The following is a 22,685-nucleotide window of genomic DNA, read 5'->3' on the forward strand; positions in this document are numbered from 1 at the left end:
CAATTTATTCCATTGAGTTCAGAACCTCTTTACTTGAGTTCATTAACTCTAGTTCAATTAAATTTTGTTAAATACATCCGCCACCAGTCCGATGCAAATGCAACTATATGAGCCTAAATACTAATTCAAATGTTCCTAATCTATATGCAATTTAACTAATTTTTTTGTCTAGGGACCGGGATCGATCTCTAATTTTTTATGAACGAACGACTGACTGGATTGCCAAAATTTAGGTATCAATATTAATAAAATGTGTCTTTTAGAATTTAAAATTGTGAGTTTTAATCTAGACCTAATACTATATAAAGGGACGTCCATTCACGTTTGGGGAGGCCACGAAGTAGAACACACGGCCACAGAATTGAAATACACGACACATTGAGAGAAAGGTAAAAAGAAGGAAGTCCCTCCGTGGCCGCTGTTCGTGTCCCTTGGTGCTGGACTTTCACGCTGCGAATTGCAGCGCCTTTGCCTCACTCCCTCGCACTCTCGACGGTCCAGCCCAAATCCTAGCGACACCGACGAGATCCATTGCTGTGTTCAAGTTGAAGACTTATCCAAGTTGAAGGTTGAAGGCCATGAGACCAAGAGGTGGATTGTTGGGAAAAAGAACAGTATATGCGAAAAAAGGCCTGGATAATTTTTCCACTACTATTTCTGTGACAATTAAATAGGATAAAATATTTGATGAAAGCTGTAAAGACGAATAGTAAATAACACCAGAATTTTAACGTGGAAACCCTCCAAGGTGAAGGGAAAAACCACGGGACCGTAGTCCACTTCAAACTTCCACTATGATAAATAATGGGATACAACTTCACCCTAAGGTGGATCTCTCACTGTCTTCAATTTGTGGATCTGAACCTCTCACAAACTGGATAACTCTCTTGAAGATAACTCTCTTGGAAGAAGAAGATTGTTTCTTCCGCTATACTATGATCTTCTTACTTTTTGTATATATCTCTCCATTGAGGAGGACTCCTATTTATAGGAGCAAATGCAATCCCAATTGGAATTGTACGATATGAAAATCACGGTGATTTGTTTCCGAAACATTCATGATTTTCTGGATGTGGAAGATCATGTTGATTTATCTCCCGATCTCTCTTGATTTTCTTTCCCCCTCCCTTTGGCCTCTCCAATTGGGAGTGACCTACTCAACAAATCTCCCCCTCACGAACAATTCGGAGAGGGTGTCAAACCTACAAAAGTTCGACAAGCTTGCATCTTCACTATAGATAGGGATTTTGTCATCATATCTGAGCCGTTGTTGTCAGTGTGTATTTTCTTTAACTGCAAGGCTTTTTCTTCCAACACATCACGTATCCAATGATATCTGATATCAATGTGTTTGGACCTGGAGTGGAAAGTTGCATTTTTGCTGAGGTGTATTGCGCTTTGACTATCCGAGTACAAGATATACTTCTCTTGGTTATGGCCCACTTCTTGTAGGAACTTCTTCATCCACAAGAGTTCTTTACATGCTTCCGTTATCGCAACATACTCTGCTTCGGCAGTAGATAGGGCAACACATTTTTGTAGTCGAGATTGCCATGAGACTGCTCCCCCTGCAAAAGTCATTAGGTACCCCGATGTAGACTTTCTTGAGTCCACATCCCCTGCCATGTCTGCATCCGAAAAACCTTCTAACATGGTTTTATCATTACCAAAGCATATACAGTTATTAGAAGTACCTCGGAGATACCTGAATATCCATTTGACTGCTGCCCAATGTTCCTTACCGGGATTGGATAGGAACCTGCTTACCACACCAACTGCATAGGCGATATCAGGCCTCGTGCATACCATCGCGTACATTAGGCTGCCAACCGCCGATGCATAAGGAACCTTTTCCATTTCCTTCTTTTCTGTCTCACTTTTCGGGCATTGCTCCAAACTGAGCTTGAAGTGGTTTGCAAGTGGAGAACAAACTGCTCTGGATTTATTCATGTTAAATCTTTCAAGAACTTTATTAACATACCGTTCTTGAGATAACCAGAGTTTACGGTTCTGCCTGTCTCGGAAGATTTCCATCCCAAGAATTTGTTTTGCAGGTCCTAAATCCTTCATCGCAAAGGACTTGCTTAATTCCTTCTTTAAGTTGTTGATCTTGCTTTTATCCTGGCCAACAATTAGCATGTCATCGACGTAAAGCAAAAGAATTAGGAAATTACCATCGGTAAATTTCTTGACGAACACGCAGTGATCAGCGGTGGTTTTGTTGAACCCATTTTCTTCCATGAATGAATCGAACTTTCTATACCACTGTCTTGGTGCCTGCTTGAGCCCGTAAAGACTCTTCCTCAGTCTACACACAAGATTTTCTTTGCCTTTGATTTTGAAGCCTTCAGGCTGATCCATGTAGATCTCCTCGTTTAGATCCCCATGTAAAAATGCAGTCTTCACGTCAAGTTGCTCGACCTCCAAGTTCAAGCTTGCTGCCAAGCCAAGAACAACTCGGATAGAAGACATTTTAACCACAGGTGAAAATATCTCGTCGAAGTCGATATCTTTCTTCTGAGCGAATCCCTTCACAACCAACCTTGCTTTGTATCGTGGTTGTGAGTTACCTTCTTCAGTCTTTAGTCTGAACACCCACTTGTTTTTTAGAGCTTTTCTTCCTTGTGGCAATTTGACTAAATCATAAGTATGATTTTCGTCTGAGGATTTCATCTCCTCTTGCATAGCTTTTAACCACTTCTCTTTGTGCTCGTGGAACACAGCTTCTTGGTAGTTCTCTGGTTCTCCCCCGTCAGTGAGCATCATGTACTCGTTGGGAGAATATCTACGACTAGATTGTCGTTCACGGGTTGATCTCCTCAATTGAGGTTCTAATGGGACCTGTTCAATAATTGGTTCAAGTTCAGTTGAAGTAGTCATACCTTCAATGCTAGATTCAGCTTGCTCATTATTAGAATCGGTAGGAGGAGCGATTGGGCCAAGATCAACAGGGTATTCGTCTATTGATTGAGATTTCTTGTGCTTCTCGAAGTCCTCGATTGTCTGATCTTCAAGAAATACCACGTCCCTACTTCTGACTATTTTTCGGCTAACGGGGTCCCAGAGTCTATAGCCGAATTCTTCATGAGCGTAGCCCAAAAAAATACATTGTTTTGATTTCCCGTCAAGCTTTAATCTCTCATCCCTGGGAATGTGAACAAACGCTTTACAGCCGAACACCTTCAAGTGGACGTAAGAAGCATCTTTACCGGTCCAGACACTTTGTGGTACGTCACTGTCAAGTGGTGCTGAAGGTGATAGGTTGATTAAGTCAACTGCCGTCCTCATTGCCTCACCCCAAAAGTGGTTTGGCAGCTTTGCGTTGGAGAGCATGCATCTGATTTTTTCGCAGATGGTTCTGTTTATCCGCTCCGCGACACCGTTGTGTTGAGGTGTTTTTGGTACGGATCTTTCTAGTTTGATCCCGAAACTTTTGCAATAATCCTCGAAAGGTCCTCGGTATTCACCACCGTTGTCTGAACGCACACACTTCAATCGCCTTCCTGTTTCTCTTTCAACCTTCATATGAAATTGCTTGAAGATTTCCTGCACTTGATCTTTAGTTTTCAAGGCAAATGCCCACACCTTTCTAGAGTGGTCATCAATAAATGTTACAAAATAAAGCGCACCTCCAAGTGTTCTAGTTTGCATTGTGCATACATCAGTATGTATTAAATCTAAAATTTCAGCTTTTCTAGATGGTGGGGAATTACGAAATGCTACTCTGTGTTGTTTTCCCATAATGCAGTCGACACAAGAATTTAACAGTGTACCTTTCATTCCCGGTAGGAGTTGCTTTCCAGTGAGAATCTTGAGTCCTTTCTCACTCATGTGTCCGAGTCTTTTATGCCATAACTCGGTGGTGACTCCTTTTCCTGTTACATTCACCTCTCCTCTACACAGCTTGGATTGTGTGATGTAGAGAGAGCAAGTTTTTTCTCCTTTGGCTACCACCAAATTACCTTTAGTAAGCTTCCATTTCCCATTACTAAAGAAATTGCTGTAGCCTTCATCATCGAGCTTGCCGGTAGATATAAGATTGAGACGTATGTCCGGAACATGTCTTACATCTTTGAGTAAAAGCCTACATCTAACATTAGTCTCCAAATAAATATTACCCATACCAGTAATTTTGGATGTACCGTCGTTTCCCATCTTTACAAAGCCAAAGTTGCCGGTGGTGTAAGATGTAAAAAGATCTTGACGAGCCGTGACATGGTAGGATGCGCCGGAGTCGACTACCCATGTCGAATCTTGGGATGCATGATTAATGGAATCATCACTTTGAATAATGATTACCTCGTCTGCAATATTTGCGGTGTCATTCGTATGGTTCTCGTCAGCTTTGTTGATGTTATGACTCTTTGATTTTTCTGCCTTTAGCTTTCTGCATTCTCGGATGAAGTGTCCCAATTTACCACAATGATGGCACTTCTTGTCTCGTCTGAAGTTGGATTGGGACTTTCCTCGCTGCTGATTTCGAAAATTTCGGCTTTTGCTTCTCCCTCTCCGTTCCTGATTTTCTTGTCGGTTAATGACAAGGGCCTCGGATTCCAGTTTGACTCCGCTCTCTTTTCGCCGGGATTCTTCATTCAACATTCTATCTTTTACCATGTCCATGGTAAGCTTGCCGTCAGGAGCCGAGTTGCTGACTGACACAACAAGTGTGTCCCAGCTTTTCGGCAAAGAGCTAAGTAGCAGCAACGCCTGCAACTCATCATCTAATGTCATCTTCATAGAGTTGAGTTGGTCTACTATACCTTGGAACTCGCTCATGTGTTCCGAGACACTGCTCCCATCTTCGTATTTCAAATTCACGAGCCGCCGCATGTGATTTGCTTTATTTTGCGCCGTTGTTCTTGCATACATTTTCTCTAATTTTTGCCAAAGAACACCAGCATCATGTTCATTAGCAAAATTTTGAAAAATACTCTTGTCGATCCATTGCCGGATTTGAGCAGCACACTTTCGATTGAGCACCATCCATTCACTTTCGGACATGGTCGTTGGTTTGCCACCAGAGGACGATGTCGATTTGTCTTTCGCGGCAGGATCTACCTCCTTGGACGTTGGTGTTGGTTCCTCCATTGGTATCACGATTGGCCTCCAAAGGTCTTTAATGTAAAGCAGATCCTCCATCTTTGGTTTCCAGATCGCATAATTGAATGCGGTCAATTTTATCATGTTGCCAGAATTCTCCTCCATTTAATTCTGCACAGAAAAATAATATATAGAGCAACCTAGCTCTGATACCACTTGTTGGGAAAAAGAACAGTATATGCGAAAAAAGGCCTGGATAATTTTCCCACTACTATTTCTGTGACAATTAAATAGGATAAAATATTTGATGAAAGCTGTAAAGACGAATAGTAAATAACACCAGAATTTTAACGTGGAAACCCTCCAAGGTGAAGGGAAAAACCACGGGACCGTAGTCCACTTCAAACTTCCACTATGATAAATAATGGAATACAACTTCACCCTAAGGTGGATCTCTCACTGTCTTCAATTTGTGGATCTGAACCTCTCACAAACTGGATAACTCTCTTGAAGATAACTCTCTTGGAAGAAGAAGATTGTTTCTTCCGCTATACTATGATCTTCTTACTTTTTGTATATATCTCTCCATTGAGGAGGACTCCTATTTATAGGAGCAAATGCAATCCCAATTGGAATTGTACGATATGAAAATCACGGTGATTTGTTTCCGAAACATTCATGATTTTCTGGATGTGGAAGATCATGTTGATTTATCTCCCGATCTCTCTTGATTTTCTTTCCCCCTCCCTTTGGCCTCTCCAATTGGGAGTGACCTACTCAACATGGATTTTGTCGCCTTTTGATTAAATCCTGCCAACTAAGGTCAAGAAGTTTGAGTCAAAGAAAGCCATAGCCAGGTGATCATGAGTGGAGAAATTCAACCAAAAGGCCTCTTCCTTTTGCGGGCATGCGGTGGTTCCCTTTATGAACAACTACTGTTCTGCTTCTTGCTGATTTGCTGCTGCTCTCTCAAACGAGAACCGAGCCTTCGAGCGTCCAGGAGTGATTCCAGCGAGTTCTCAAAGCATCCAGACCCTTGGCTTCGCATCCTGGTGACCTTGTGCCGATTTGCTCTAGCCTGGTCGAGCCCAACGATGCGCGATATTGCTGGATCAACGTGTCCTCCTCTTGCAGCCATCGACCCTCCATCGAGCCAAGGAGTTTCGTCTATGTTTTTGCAGGTTTGTCGGAGCCCTACGAACTGTTGTCCCTTGGCGGAACGTCACGACCAGTCACCATAGCCGACTGCGCATCCGAACCATCATCCGCCGAGGAATACGTTGAGTACCTCCCCGTCATCGAACACTCCCCGTCGGCCGTAAGTCATCCACTGGGAGCATCCTTAGCTGCGACGCCAACGAGCTGCTTGTAATCCTCAATCGAGCACCCCACACTGTGAGTAGCCCCATCGTCGAGCACTGCACACCGCCAGTCATCCTCCGAGCCTCATCCGCAAGCCGTGATCCGATACGATTTCGATAAGATTACGCGCGTCACAATTAGGTTATAATCTTTATCCGATTTGATTTGAATATCTAATTTCTAATCACGGATTGATTTTGTTAAGATCCTAAGCATTATCCAATTAGGGTGTTGTCGATATGAGTTGATTTAATTACTAATTTGATCCGTAAAGATATCGGATTATTTAAAAAAAATACAAAATACAAAAAGATTCCTTGCTAGGCTTAATAAGATTGTTAGATGACATTGCTTATTTAAATAGTATTAGGGTAAATTCTAGAATATATTAGAATAGGTTTTAGATGTGACTTTCGTTAGTGGATGGGATTTTAGATAATGCTTGCATGTTTAAAAATAGTTTTCTAAGACGGGATAGGATTAGTTCGAATTAATCCCTAAACTAGATTAGATAACTACTTTTTTTAGATAGTTCAATTAGGGTATTTATTAATTCCGAATTTTAATAAAAATACCAAAAATATCATATGCATGTCATATAGTTGGCATGTTAGGAAATCACATGTCATGTAAATTAGACTTCATTTCAAGATAAAAGAAAACCCTAAAAATATTTGATTGTTTTGGTGTGACCAATTTCTTGACTTTCTTGCAATTTGCTTGTTTTGTTATCCGAGTGTTAATTTCATTGATTGCGCACCCGTATGATCACCTCTTACATGCTAGTGGATAAGTTAAAATCAATTCAAGCTGCCTGTTAAAATATTTTTGAAAAATTAAAGAGAAAAGGTACCGAAAGGGCATTAGGTTAATCTAGTGTAACCAAGTTTTCGAATCCATAATCTCTGGTTCGTAGGAATAAAGTAGAATTCCTGATACTTTACTTGGGTTTTTAATCGACCCACCAAAAATAGATTAGTGGCGACTCCTTATTGAGATGATCTTGCATATTAAAAACTCAAATCTTAAGTCGTGAATTGGTATGGGCTTGGAAGAGCCCGAGCTAGGTTTAGGCTTAACAATCCATTAGCCGAACCCCTAGGTGATACACCCGAGGGTAGGTTGTGACAGGTTGGGTATTTTGCTAGCGCAAATGGGCTATGGCAAGGTAGCCTCCTTTCTCCCTACCTCTCTTTTTTGGTTATGGAAATCCTTAATAGAATTATCACGGGAAAAATTGCTACCTCATCTTTTAAGTTCTATTAGTGTTGCAAATCACAAAGGATTACTCATTTATGCATTGCCGATGACCTGTTCTTATTTGCTCTTGGGGATGTAAACTCCGTCTTTGCCTTGTTGATGCACTTGATGATTTTGCGGCTCTTATAGGAGTTAGGTTTAACTTAGATAAATGCCATATCCTTTTCTCTGGGTTGTTCGAGTATGAAAAAATCCTTATACAGGATCACACGCCTTTCTCCATGGGCATCCTCCCCATAAGATACCTCGGTGTTCCACTTGTTAAGCAAAGGCTCACACACGTGGATTGCAAGGATCTAATGGAAAAGATCTTGAAAATAGATGGATGAGGCACGAATCATATCAGCTACGCAGGATGACTTCAATTGACCAAATCAGTACTTTTTTCCATTTGCACTTAATGTATGCAAATATTTCTCCACCCAAAGCAAACTATCTATGAGATTGAAAAGAAGATTAGGCAGTTCTTATGAGATTGAAAAGTTGCATGGAAAGTAGTGTGCTCACCAAAAAAGATGGCAGACTAGGCTGCTCGATCTAAAACTTTTGAATACAGTATTGTTGGGTTGCATGCTCTGGAGCCTCATTAATCATCTATCCTCATCCCTATGGAGTACTTGGGTTCATCACATTAAATGAAGAGGTATTCCCATTATGCAACTCGACATAAAAGGCAATATGGCTTGAAGTTATTGATGTAACTCTAGCCAAACATACTATTGCAAAGAGCTATACAATGAATTCAAACAGAAGGGACCAGCCGTGGACTAGTGTCGATTGATTTGGACCAGTTGTTGATACTTAAATTTTGGCGATCCATTTAAGTATTTTTTGCATTGGAAAAATTAGGAATCGATCTCGACTCTAAACAAAAATATTAGTTAAAATGCATATAGATTTAGGAGCATTTGTATTAGTAGTTAATCAAGCTCGTATAGTTTGCATATTAATTGGATTGTCGGTGGATTGACTTAAATGGAGGGTTTTGAGCTTAATTAATCTAGTTGGACTAAGCCCGCGGTCAGAGGAAATTTGGCCAAGCCCATGAACATTAGAAGAGTTGAAATTTTCATTGGAAAACGCCAAGTTGGAAAATATTGGATTTCATAAGATAATTAAGAAAATTGGTTTGATATTATCACAATTAGAATTGATAAGAGAAGATGATCTTTTATGGGGATAGGGTGTATCTCTTTAAGATTTGAAATTAGAAAGTGTAGCCCTAACCTAGCAATTTTTAAGGGAGCTTCATGGAATTCACGGCTACAATAGTGAGTTGTGTAAGGAGAGAGAATTGAGAGGAGGCGACAGAAGACTCCAAAGCGAGAGAAAAGACAAGAGAGGGGCCCTTAAAAAGAAAAAACACCAACACACGTCCAGCACACATACAGAGAAGTCAAAGAGAAGAAGAAGAGGGGATCTACTAGACTCAACTTCACACGTACAATACATTTGTTTCCTATGTAGAGTTTCGTTCTTTATCTAAAGATGAAATACATAAGATAAACTTCTGAAGCTACACATAACTTCTACTCGACAATTTTCGGGTTGCACATGAGAAGTTTGACGAAAGCTCCTCCATTTAGGTGCAATGCAGGTGTAATCTTTATAGTTACTAAATATAACATGATTGGTCCAACTTCCTTTGTTACGGTAAATTAATTCTTTACTATCAAAAAAGGAAAAAAAAGAAAACCCTACTTGTATCACAGTATTGAAAGTGGCTGGGTTTGCATGAAACAAAATCTACTCAACCTCAAATGTCAAAGCCGAATACCATAGGATCATAAGTAGGTAGAGATTTTTCCAACTATCTATTTTAAAGATATATTTGATAGGAGAAATTCGTAAACTAGTAGGTTAAAAGAATCTTGAGATCTCATTTCCTTAGTCCAGTTGGGTTTGGTAAAACAATTAAATAGGTACATGAGCTAGACTAATTTAGCTGGGTTGAAGATATTTATACACAGATCTTCAAGTTCATGCAAGGAATGAGACGAATCATTCCAAACCACTGCTGCTATATCCCTATTAGAGTTGCCTCCATCATAGTACCAAATTACAATCAAAATTGTTGATTTCTTTCCAAACATGCCTTGACAACACATATTACCACAAACATCAGTAGATGTACCACTTCATTATAGAATAAATAATCGAAATATTCATGGTACGAAGAAGATATCACATAGTTCTTTTCCATTTTATTCTAATTGAGCTTTCTTATCAACTCCAAAATCATCTTCAACATCGTGACCATAGAACACAGGCGACATGCAACTGATTAGGTGTACGACTCTATAGAACCAACTAATTATTTTTGGACAAGATGTCGTCGACCAACATGTCCAAATTAATGGAGGAGGACCCATGTGGACCGACCGCCTGCACTGCAAGTTCCTTCCACTCCTCGGCCCTCTTCTTCATCTTCTTCCCCATCTCTCCTTCCACCATCAACTCCCTCACAAGCCTCTCCACTTCCTCTCTCTTCACAGCACTCCCGATCTCCAACCCAACCTCCCACTCGTCACAAACATACTTACATATTGTCTGTTGGTCGTCTTGACATGGCCAACAGAGCATCGGCACTCTGGCCGTCAAGCTCTCGATGGTCGAGTTCCACCCGCAGTGAGTCAAAAACCCTCCGATCGAAGGGTGGCTCAGTACCTTCTCTTGCGGGCACCAACCCGAGAGGAGACCCCTCTCTCTCCTAATTTCTTCGAGAAACTCACCAGGAAGATCAATTCCACTTGCTTTCATCACCAGGTCTGGCCTTATGACCCACAAGAAGCATTGTTCGCTATTGGCCAATCCCATCGCAAACTCTACCAACTGCTGGTGCGTCACACATACTACACTCCCAAAGCTGACGTAAATCACCGATCTGGGTCTCTTCGAGTCCAGCCATTGGATGCATTCGCTGTGCTCTTTCCAAAGATTGCATTTAATATTCTTCACAACGTCCGACTGGTCGTTTCCGGGGATCTGGTTGAGCAATAGATGGAATGGGCCCACCGCGTAAAGTCGAGGGACCAACGAGGACAGGGCACTCAACACGTGTGGCTCGAGCGCTTCAAAAGTGTGGACGGCGGTGGCTGTGGCTTTATGAGCTCTCTCGCCCGCTTCCATGAGAAAGTTGAATATGGTGTCGTCAGGGTCGGTGGTGCGGCAGCAGCTGGGCATGTCGCGTAGCCTCATGTTCTTCATGCCAGGGATCCAATCGATGGAGGTGTCCAAATAGCCATTGCTTAGATAGGATTCATCTGCATGTGTAAGAAACATATACTAAATCTTTGAACACATCTCGTTATTTGTATGTTGGGGTTGTGAAGCATCCATATTTAACGTTAATTTTAGTGGATCAATAAACATAAGAAACTCTGAACAATGAACTCTAAGAACTCTATTCATAGCAATCCTTATTTTACCTGGGAGAGGTACAAGACCTTTGTCCATGAGGGTGCGAAATTGCATGAGCGCCATGAGAACACAGGCCGGGATAGTCCACAAATTTATGAGGGGGATCTCAAACTTTTCAGCAGCAGGACATGTAGCGAATGACATACCAGCATCCGCTACGATGCAAGAAATTGGAGGAACACTAGCAGTACTAGTTGCCTCTGAAGTATGGGAAGCGTGACGAAGAAGATTGGATACAAGGTCAGAGAAAGGAGCGACCATGTACTTCCTCGCCGAGTCACACATCGAGACCCGCTCTTGCGTGGCATCGGCATCCGAAGGCGGAAGCCCATCAGGGATAGTCAAGAACTGAAAACGATCCCCTCTTGAAAGGTCCCCCTCCGCGTCAACATTAGGACCTCCGGCTCTCGCTTTGAGTAACCGTGCGTGGTTGAACTCGGTGTTGACGAAGGTGATGTAGAAGCCCTTGTGATGGAGAAGTTTTGCAAATTTCAGCATTCCGCCTATGTGGCTTTGCGCTGGCATCGGAACACAGATGGCATGCAGTTTTCCTGGGCCTGATGACTCGAACAGATGATCATCCATTGAACCCATTTCTGTCATCTTTTTACTCTTTCTGGAATTAGATCTCCCTCACAAGAGTGAATCCGCCACATGAAAATAGATGGCACATATGTAGGGACACTGCCTCTCAATAACAACATGCACTCGCAATTTGGGTTAGTCAATCAATGAGTTTCATGCATGTCTCTGGTCAAACCTAACATTCATAGGGTATTTGCTCCATACGTCGTTTGCCCAGTGATGAATCTTTTTATTTATTTATAAGCAAATCAGACTACATTGACAACAACCACAACGATCTTAGGGTACATTGCTGTTGCAACTACAAAATATTTCGTTGTGTTGCCTAAGAGACCGCCTAGGGCAACTAGGAGCAGAAATGTTGCCTTAGACGCGGTCATGAGGCAACACAACCGAGAACCTAGCCTTAAGTATGGCATAACACTAGCTTACACTCGTTGTAATTTCTCACAGCTTCAACGACATTTGTGGTATGCGTTGCTTTCGGAAATTCTACGGCAACTCTAGTTTCGAAACGTTGCTTTTACTATGACTTTAGGCAAATTTTTTTTCCGAAGCATTACTTCTGTAATGATTTTTGGCAAATAACTGCAAATATTACTTCATTGCCTATAATAAAAACAAAAGAAGAAAACATTGATACAATTGTTTCGAGAACATTCAAATCTTTGATTTGTTAATGATCCCGTGTCCTTCTGTTTCCATTTTTATATTAAAGGGATAATTACACAAATGGTCCCTAAAATTTGGCCAAATGTGCAATGTGGTCCCGAAACGTCCAATTTGTTCAATGCTGCTCCTGAACTTTACCCCAATATGCAATGTGGTCCCTGAACTTTTAATTTATTTAACGTTGTCCCTAAACTTTTGGTAAATGTTCAATCTAGTCCCTAAACTAAGCAAAAATAATCTAATGTTATCCTTCAATTAATTCATGTTCAGGGTTAATATTGAATATTTTCATATAGTCCCTGGACTGAATTGAATATGTACCAATTATTTATAGATCATATTGAACAAATTAAAAGTTCAGGGATTAAATTACACATTTGACCCAAATTTAGGGACCATTAATGCCTTTCTTCCTATATAAATGGGAAAATTGGGTAAAAAGATAATCGATGGTCAAGTGATTAGTTGTACTCTTGAAAGGTCAATCCAATTTTTAGAAGACTCTACTACGCATAGATATTTCTTTTTCTTTTGGAATAGTCTAGCATGCATAAATATCCGCGCAGTACAAGATAACTATGGAACTTGATGAGTTGGCAAAATTTCTGCACATGGTCTTGTAGCAAGGTTGGTTGAAGAGGCCTATAGATATGGGTCTTAATGCGCCAGTAGTCATCCACCAAATCTTGTACAATCATTTTCCTTAACTATTCCCTCAAATTGTACCAATTTGTCGACCGAACTAGACGATTAACCTTAATTATCCAAACTCCATATGATAAATAGAAAGAAAGTCAACAGTGGTATCGGCGCCCTGTTCCGTTGGTATCGGGGCGATTGTCCTATCCATCCGCATCTAAAATCTGGGGACATGACTATTAGGGCGTTTGTCCTCTTTCCACGGACTGCGTTCAATGTTCTTCATGACATACGACTGGTCGCTTCCGGGGATTTAGTTGAACAGAAGTAGATGGAGTGGGGCACACCGCGCAAAAGTACAGGGACCAACGAGGACAGGGCACTTAAAAACGTGGGGCTAGAGCGCTTCAACAGTGCGAATGACGGTGGCTGTGGCTTTATGAGGCGAAAATATTAGGTGCCTCTGGTGATTCCACCGTGAAGAAATCACAACTCTGAGGTGGCGACACGTATCTGAGGAGCCCACCGTGTCGGGCTCCACGGAATTTAAGTTTGGCCTCCCCTCTCTCTCTCTCTCCATTAATTGCTGTCACCTAATCTGTCCTTCTCCCTCTCGCGTTCCCCCCTCTCTCTTCTCTGTTCTTCCTCACAGGTTGCACGAAAGGCCTCAAACATTTTCTCTCTCTTTTTCAAATTTCTCTCCCTCCCAAGAGCGAGCCCGCCGGTCCCGAGCTCAGATTCGCCGCTTGCGGCACGTCGCCTCCGCCTTCGTCTCCGCCTCCGCCGTCACCTCCAGGAGCCACTCCCTCAAGCCAAGAGCCTGCCGGTCGCATCCCGAGCTCAGATCCGCGCCTCCGCCTCCGCATTCTTCGTTGTTCCTGCTCGCGGACGAGACCGGCTTACCCGCTGGGCAGTGGGTCTCTTCGTGATCTTCGTCCCTAGACCATGTAGGGTGTTCTAGTGATGGCTCTATAGGGTAATAGAAAACCTTCTCACTTCTAGTCAGGTTTGACATCCAGTGACTTTCACTGAAGAGTTGTTCACTCTTTAGAACTAAATTTGTGCCGTTAAATGTCAAGGGAACCCGGCATATTATGAGTAAAGCTTGCTGGGGCTGGTTTCATGAATGTAGATGCCACGGAGTCGTGCAAATCTCATAAATCTTCATGTTCTTAGAGTAATGTTTAGTACTGAGATAAATGATGTCTGCCTGTGTGCACACGAAGACCAGTCCTGTACACCAAATGATAACAGTTCAAGTGCAGTCTCTTTTGAATTTAATAACTTGAAAGCTGTTGAAGTGGCTTCAGGGGCAGCGTTTCTTCATGTCCTTTCCTTCCATTAGATACAATTTTCAAGCAGTCAAATGTAACTTGAGATAATAACCCGATTTTACAAATCAAACAGGCATTTTTCTCGCACAAACCAGATTCTGGAGAACATCGGACTTGATCCCATAGATTGGCAATTATGAAAGGGAGATGGGCTTGGAATGATGTCCTTTTCTGCGGGTGATTGTTATTTTCTGGTGTTAGCTTCACATGCCATATGGAGATGGGCACTTTTTGACTCGGCTGCTGGCTTACCCTCTTAATTTGTGTTCTGGTAACATTTGTATGTGCGTAGAAACTAGAAAGACTGGGAAGGGACGAGTCTATTAGTACTGCCAGAACAGCTCATTTTGCTGGTGTTCAACATCCTGCGAAAATTGAAAGCCTTAAAAAAGTGATTTGCCGCAGGAATCCCATCTCGTTTTTTTGAAGGTTTCTTCTTCAAAATTTGTTGATAACAGAAGCTTGAGAAGCCATGTCTATGCCCAATGCAGAACTTGGATGCATGACAATTTCCGGTGCGTGAAAACAGAGAATGTTACGGCCGCACCAAAATTAAGGAGATATAATATGGGGCAATAGTAGAGCATTTGTGAGGCTGAGATGACTAGATTCGGAATAGTAATAGAACATGGCAGGATCAAGTATGTTTCATATAGTTCAGTCTCACCAAACTTACAACCGGTGGCCAAGTCGGACATCTCAAATATGTGCAGGTTATGGTTAATTTGTAGAATCAACAGTAGATCATAACATCAATTAGTTAAGAGTGGCATTGTTCTCTCGAACTTCTGTTTTCTGACAATGATTGTCATCCGGATATGGTGAAAATCTTTTACACAGCTTTTCAGGCAACCAAGCTTTGGATGCACACTCTCAGTAGCGAGAGCAATGTTGAAGGGGCCAAAATTAAACTGTTATCAGATAGAACAGAAACTTTCCTGAGCAATTGAGCAACATCCTATGAGTTCAATGTCATTATGAAAACAGGCAAGCGAACTAAATTCTGAGTTCTGCATTCGGCTCTAATATACACACGAACAAATCTCCCAGTCACAAACTATGTCAATGCATTTGCTGACGGTGTCATTGCTTCCCGAGTTCAAATTCTCCATGGGCATACCCACCGTATTGAAATTCTTGCTTAGATTTTAGCAAATTGACTAGACTTTTGCTGCACGAATTCTCTTGGAACGAGATCTTTCTCGAGTGAACTTTTGAATTCAATCCTCCTACCGTGACCTGCAAGTTGAAGCCAAACTGAAAATCAAAGTTGAACAAAAACTTCTAAAACCTGTCATTATTACCAGTTACTTTCTGAACTCACTCTCGATGGAATAAAAATGAGCAAAGTTCCATACCATAGAACATATATATACGTGCAAACGAAGACAACGAGCATTAGACCAAGCAACCTACACTGAAGCATCCCATTGCCTTAATAATATTAGTCTGAACCTTTGGGTTTCTAACACTCACAGCAGCTGCGACCGGCGGGCTGGCTCCTGGAGGCGACGTGGCGGAGGCGCGGATCTAAGCTTGTAATGCGATCGGCGGGCTCTCGGCTTGAGGGAGTGGCTCCTGGAGGCGACGGCAGAGGCGGAGGCGACGTGCCGGAAGCGGCGGATCTGAGCTCGGTACCGGCGGGCTCGCTCTTGGGTGGGAGAGAAATTTGAAAAAGAGAGAAAATGTTTGAGGCCTTTCGTGCAAGCTGTGAGGAAGAACAGAGAAGAGAGAGGGGGGAACGCCAGCGGGAGAAGGACAGATTAGGTGACGGCAATTAATGAAGAGAGAGAGGGGAGGGCAAACTTAAAGAGCTCTGTCGACCACTCCCATGATAGTTGGAAAAAAGTGTCGTCAGGGTCAGTGATGCAGCAGCAGCAGCTGGGCATGTCGCTTAGCAGCATGTTCTTCATGCCAGTGATCCAATCGATGGACGTGTTTCAATAGCCATTGCTTAGATAGGATTCATCTGCATGTGTAAGAAACATAAACTAAATCTGTGAAAACGTCTCGTATTTTGTATGTTGGGGTTGTGGAGCATGCATTTTTAGCGTTAACTTGAGTGTTATATTAAGCATAAGAAACTCTTTGAACATTAAACTCTAAGAACTCTACTCATAGCAATCCTTATTTTACCTGGGAGGGGTACGAGACCTTTGTCCATGAGGGTGTGAAATGGCATGAGCCAATTGAGAACACAGGCCCGGATAGTCCACAAATTTATGAGGGGGATCTCAAACTTTTTAGCATCAGGACATGTAGTAAAGGATATCGATGCTGAGAAAATTTGAAGATGAAATACTCACAATTCGCGCAACTCAAGGAAGAGAAGGAGACGAATAGGCTTTATTTATTTATTTCAACTTATTTCGCCTTATCTGACATTGTTAGAAATGATTACAAGATTTGTCTTTAAATAAACTTGTTACATTACTCTTACTCTTAAATAACTCATAAATATATCTAGCATTTCAAGGAAATAGGTTCCCGGGAATTTACAAAATATTAATTAGACATGGAAACACGAACAAACTCTTGAAATAAACACTACAATAAAGATTCTTCTTAATTCATGCATCAATCTTGAAGCCAAGTAGACATCAACATCGAACTTGTAAATCGACAACTTTGAAATCCACAACTTGTCGATTGAATAGATAACCTCTCCGCATAATTGGCAACTTCAACGTATCTAATGAATTTATTTAATTACTAACACTCTCCCTTAAACCAAATTCTCTTCCATCAATCATTTCAAGGAGACTCTTGAACTTTTGAAATGCATCGATCTTGAGATATTTAGTAAAAATACTTGCTACTTGATCTCCTGTCTTCACACGTGACACTTCAATGTCCTTCTCTTTCACTTGTTCTCGAATGAAGTGATATTGAACATCAATATGTTTACTTCGTTCATGAAAAACTAGATATTTCGCCAAAGCAATAGCAAAAATATTGCTAACAAACATCTCTGTTGCTTTCTTTTGCTCCATATTAATTTCTTTGAGTAGTTTTCTCAACTATATTGCACAACAAACACATGAAGATGTCGCTACATATTCGGCTTCACATGTTGAAAGAGTAATGCTGGGTTGCTTCTTTGATGACCACGTGAAAGTAGTGTCGCACAAGATAAATACAAAGCCTGTAGTGCTTTTTTGATCGTCAATATCTCCACCACAATCATCGTCTGAATAGGCTCGAAGTTGAAAGAGTTGAGATTGATAGTAGTGAAAGCCATGAGCAACAGTACTAACGGTTCATCAACACCATTTGAAGAAGTTGGCGGTGATGGACTTGACAAAGATATTGGAGAAGAATATGAAGAGTGATCCTTTAACTCCATTTGGCTGGAATCACCACGAACATTCACTTCATCTTTTGGATTGTCTTCCCATATGCCTTCTTCATCGAACTTGACATCTCTGCTCATGTATAATTTTAAAGTGTTAGGATCAAATAAGCTATAGGCTTTGGATGAGGAGTCATATCTGATAAAAATGAGCTTTTTGCTCTTATCTTCCAACTTCGATCTTTTCTGCTTTGGCACATGAGCATAGGCCATGCTTTCGAAAATTCTCAAATGCTAAATACTAGGTGTTCTCCTGCTCCGTACTCCTTGTGGAGTTATGCCTTCAAGTCCATATGTGGGACATCTAATTTTTAGATAGATTGCACACATAACAGCTTCACCATAAAGCTCATTGGACAAATTTTTGCTTTTCAACATGCTTCGAACAATGTCAAGAATGGTTTTGTTTTGTTTTGTTTTTTTTCAGCCATGCCATTTTGCTGAGGAGAATAGAGCTATCAAGAAACGTTGAATAACATAATCCTCACAGAATTTGTTGAATATGGCTGAAGTGAATTCTCCTCCACAATCAGTCCTTGAGGCTTTGATAACATAGTCACTTTCCTTTTCAATTAAGTTCTTGAATTGTTTGAAAATATCAAACACTTCTGAATTTTCTTTCAAAATTCAGAATTGCGTCCATTCCTCTCACATTTATCTTCCATCTCCTGCAAATCACCTTCATTTCATATGGATTCTGGAACTTGCTTATATCTGTTGGAGTTGGCGAATACTTCGGGGACCCTTGTTTCTCACACCGGGTACGCTCACGTGAGCTTAGGAAAACTGAAGTGTTATCTGACGACATATGACCCCTGCGTGCGGAATGCGGGGGTTCGGGGGCAGCGCCCCTGACACGGGTGTCCCGCTGCCCGGTCAGCGGGTGGGGGTTCGAGGGCATCGCCCCCCGACGGGGGTTCCATCTACTTTTGGGCTTTTATTTAAGCTGGCTTGTATGGTGCGAGATTTCGTATAGGTTTAGGTTTTGGGCCCGTTTGTGGCACATATATATTTTGCTCGTTTTTTTTATCATTGTAACGAGTTGGGCCCAATTCCAAAAAAAACCCTCAACTTTACACTTTGTCCCAAATATACCCTTAACTTTTTTTTTGTCTCAAGAAAAACCACAAACTTTTATCTAAGTCCCAAATCTGCCCTCCCGTTAAAAATCCGTCCAATTAACGTCAGAAAAAAAAAAAAAACCGGCAGCTGTGGCGGTGGCCAAGTCTTCGCCGGTGGCCACCGCCACAGCCGCCGGGAAGGAGCGGTGGCCCTCGCCTGGGCCTTCCCGAAGGCCGGCGACCCTCGCCGACCCCGGGCGAGCTGCCGGCGAGGGCGCGCAGCCCCCAATCTGGGGCGAGGGTCGCCTGGGCCTTCTCGAAGGCCAGCGACCCTCGCCGGCCCCGGGAGCCGCCGATGAGGGCGCGACCCTCGCCCCAGATCGAGGGCTGCGCGCCCTTGCCGGCAGCTCGCCCGGGGCCGGCGAGGGTCGCCGGCCTTCGGGAAGGTCCAGGCGAGGGCTGCCGCTCCTTCCCGGCAGCTGTGGCGGTGGCCACCGGCGAAGGCTTGGCCACCGCCGCAGCTGCCGGTTCCTCGTTGTTGTTGTTTTTTTTTTTTTTTTTTTTTTTTTTTTTCTGACGTTAATTGGACGGATTTTTAACGGGAGGGCAGATTTGGGACTTATATAAAAGTTTGTGATTTTTCTTGAGACAAAAAAAAGTTCAGGGTATATTTGGGACAAAGTGTAAAGTTAAGGGTTTTTTTTGGAATTGGGCCTAACGAGTTGAGTGGCTATAAACCGAAAATATAGTGAAATCTCTTTGTAGGACGTAGCCCTATTCGAAGGTGAACCTGGGTAAATTCGTGCATCGTCTATTTTTCTCTGTTTTTTGCGTGATCATTTTGTTTCGGTTCTCGATACATCCCTTCAATATCAGCTTCGAGGAAAGAAGCAAAATACACTCTAACGGAAAAGATAATACCATAACCAAATGAGCCTGCAAACAGCTTCCATAAATCCTTAGAAGTGAAAGTGCCATTCGGGACACTTGTATATACTACCTTGTCAGTAGACGAATGAGGAGATGTAGAGCCACATAGAGCTGCTTGAATGGCCACTAGATCATCAAATCTAGCAGGTAGCCAATTGCGCTAACTGCCATCAATTACATCTGCAACATAATAATACATATATAAGCTTTTCAATATTGATTACATCGCGATTGACTATGTTCTATTCATATATGGAAATGGAACAGTAGCTAGGATGCTAACTGTTTGGTGCAGAATCATCTTAAGAAGTGAAATAAGTCCATCTACTTGTTTCAAAGTTTGAGGATATCAATACTTGTCGTTAATGTTTGATGTTGTCTTGTCCTTAATATTGCTTTAGGTGGGAGTCAATTTCATTTTGTTTCCTTCGTTACATATATCGAGTCACCCATATTTCAGAAAGCAAGTTTCCAAACTAGAGTCGAATGTTAAGCATGGGTTTCCTCTTTTCTATTTCGGGGAATATAAACTCATCCGCTTTACCACCTCAATTTTAAGATGCAGCTTATTATTTGTGAGGGTTTAAAGGAAAATGCAACGTTAGGGGGGAATGGTTGCTTGATGTCCATTTGGAGCAGTTTGGGGCCTTAATCAATGGAATATGCAGGGAAAGTCGTTGATGGTCCACAAAAGAACTGCACTCAGTTTAAAAGTTTGACACTGAGATGCGTCATATGTGTCCACTCCATTGATCCACAATTCCTTCAGCTCTTCTCTTAGAGACTGAACATACTCATCAATCTTATAAACCGGGAGATGAGGGACCTGAAATAAGCAGTGACGTCATACAATATGGTTGTTTCCTGCAAATCCACGCCGGAAGATTATATGCTATTCAAACAACAGGCCATATAGAAATCCAGATATAGCAGAGTCCAAGCGATGCCAAGCTAGAGCATCTACAAGGTGCATGAGTAAACCATTTTTAACGGTGCGGCCCTCTTCATGCCATCACGTAGAGTTAGCTATTTTATCAATCGTATAAAGCCTTTGCAACCTTGGTATCAATGGAAAACGACAAAGAACCTTGGAACATGCACGACTGTTTTTACACTGTAGACCAGATCCTTGATCAAACACTTGATACATCGAAAATGTTATATTTCAAAAGCAATGTGCACATAGTAAATCTTATGTTTTTCTCCACATCATGCTTTTCTCTACCTCCAGTTGATGAGCTACAAACATATGGGAATGCACCGTCCACATTTGATTTTAGTCACGAAAGTGACACCCATTTCTATAATCCATTCGAATCTAATTTTACCCACAAAGTTTAACCCCATTCCAATAAATATCCGGTGTAGAGTTCCCTACTCACTCAGCCTGCAATCATCCAATTTGAGATTCTAATCTTACTTTATGCGTTTCATGGTCATTCAAATAGCCGGGACTCTGAATTATAATATAAGGAAAATCATTCATTTAATAAAGAATTTTTGTATGCTATTTTATGTAGAGCTCCTGCCCTGTCCCTAGTAAATAGAAATCGACATCTTTACAAGTGGGGTGAAGGGCAAGAAAAATTATCAAAACAGTCTTAAATCTATTATAATTGTGCCAATTCAGTTATAAAACTTTTGTATTTGTGCCAATTCAGTTCATTCGGCCAATTTTGGCTGGCTGGAGTTGACATGGACACCGGCCGGTGCCAGCCATCTGGCTGATGCTGACGTGATAATTTTTAATTAATTATTTTATTTTAATTTTTTTTCCCATCTTCTTCCCTTGCCAGTCGCCGGACTAGCCAGGAGCTAAGGCCGGAGAGTTCAACCTCGCCGGCACTGGCGAGGGTGAGCCTCGCCATCGGTGGGCAAGCTTGACCTCGCCCAACGACGACGAGGTCTTGCTAGATTTGGGCGGCCTTGCTCTCGCTCGGCAAGGTCGAGCTCGCCCAGCCATGGCGAGGTCTGGCCAGATCTTAGCGGCCTCCCCATTGCTTGGCCATGGTGAGGCTCACCCTTGCCGTCGGTGGGCAAGGTCGAGTTCGCTTGGCCATGGTGAGGCTCAACCTCGCCCACCGACGACAAGGCTCGCCCTCACCATGGCTAGGGGAGCTCGACCTCGCCCAGTGAAGGTGATGTTGCCCAGATCTAGCGAGGTCTCACCGTCGCTGGGCGAGGCTTGACCTCGCCAGTGGCCAGCGAGGTTGAATTTGCCGACCTTAGCCCCTAGCTGGTCTAGTAGTGACCAGCCAGGGAAGAAGATAGAAAAAAAAAGAAAGAGAAAAAAATAAAAAATAAAAAAAATTCAAAAAAAAATTTAAAAATTACCACGTCAGCGCTGGCCGGCCAAAATTGGTCGGCTGGACTGAATTGGCACAAATACAAAAGGTTTATGACTGAATTGATATAAAAAAAAGGTTTAGGACTGAATTGGCACAATTGCAATAGATTTATGACTGTTTTGGTAATTTTCCTGTGTAAGGCATGTTTTGACAAAGGATCTCATGGGTAAAGACTAGTTATCACCCTATAGGTCCTGTTCAAAGCATCGAGCAGTTCTCATAATTTATCATCCTAAAAAGAATTCACAGATTAGTAACAAGTAGCATGACACTAGCAAGATATTAGTCACTACTTTCCCACAAGGTTTATGCTAGATACATAGGAAAAGAGAAGAAAAAGAGCCAATGCGAAACGGATTTGAGCATGTCGGATTAAGGACATATAATTAAGCTAAAGATACCTACTAATCATAGTTGTGTTCACTTTTTTTTTTCTTTTTGTGGTCTCCCTCACTTAGTGAAGATCCCGAAGTATCTCTTCATGCATGCAAGTGGCTTCATTCCACCATTATTCGCTAATCCATGATGGTTTTTGGTCACTGGCCGGCGAGCAGGGGGAGCCAAACGGTGAGCTAGGTGGCTGAGGAGGCTCGGTGGTGGTCCCTAGAGATGGTTGTAAATCGGAGCCAATCTGGGTCGGCCGACAAGAGGCCAAATCCTACTCGGCCGGCGTCCCCGCATG

The 22,685-nt window shown here is 42.2% G+C and overlaps 1 protein-coding gene and 1 long non-coding RNA gene across 2 annotated transcripts; both read right to left on the minus strand.

Moving 5' to 3' along the window:
* Nucleotides 1-9,771: 9,771 nt before the first annotated feature.
* LOC115665823 (7-deoxyloganetin glucosyltransferase-like) lies at nucleotides 9,772-11,802 on the minus strand. Its single transcript, XM_030587652.2, has 2 exons — nucleotides 11,091-11,802; nucleotides 9,772-10,925 (listed from the first exon to the last, which is right to left on the minus strand). Exons 1-2 carry the CDS (start codon nucleotides 11,683-11,685, stop codon nucleotides 9,973-9,975), a joined length of 1,548 nt encoding a protein of 515 aa, XP_030443512.1. The 5' UTR covers nucleotides 11,686-11,802; the 3' UTR covers nucleotides 9,772-9,972.
* A 1,859-nt stretch (nucleotides 11,803-13,661) lies between these two features.
* LOC130138633 (uncharacterized) lies at nucleotides 13,662-16,117 on the minus strand. The gene is made up of 2 exons (XR_008816994.1): nucleotides 13,769-16,117; nucleotides 13,662-13,738 (listed from the first exon to the last, which is right to left on the minus strand). It is a non-coding gene; the product is annotated as an uncharacterized LOC130138633 (long non-coding RNA).
* Between the last annotated feature and the right edge of the window lie 6,568 nt (nucleotides 16,118-22,685).

This window comes from Syzygium oleosum, unplaced genomic scaffold, assembly GCF_021117445.2.
Source record: "Syzygium oleosum isolate NSW1041296 unplaced genomic scaffold, Sole_v2.1 Sole_v2.07, whole genome shotgun sequence".
NCBI classification, from domain to species: Eukaryota; Viridiplantae; Streptophyta; class Magnoliopsida; order Myrtales; family Myrtaceae; genus Syzygium; species Syzygium oleosum.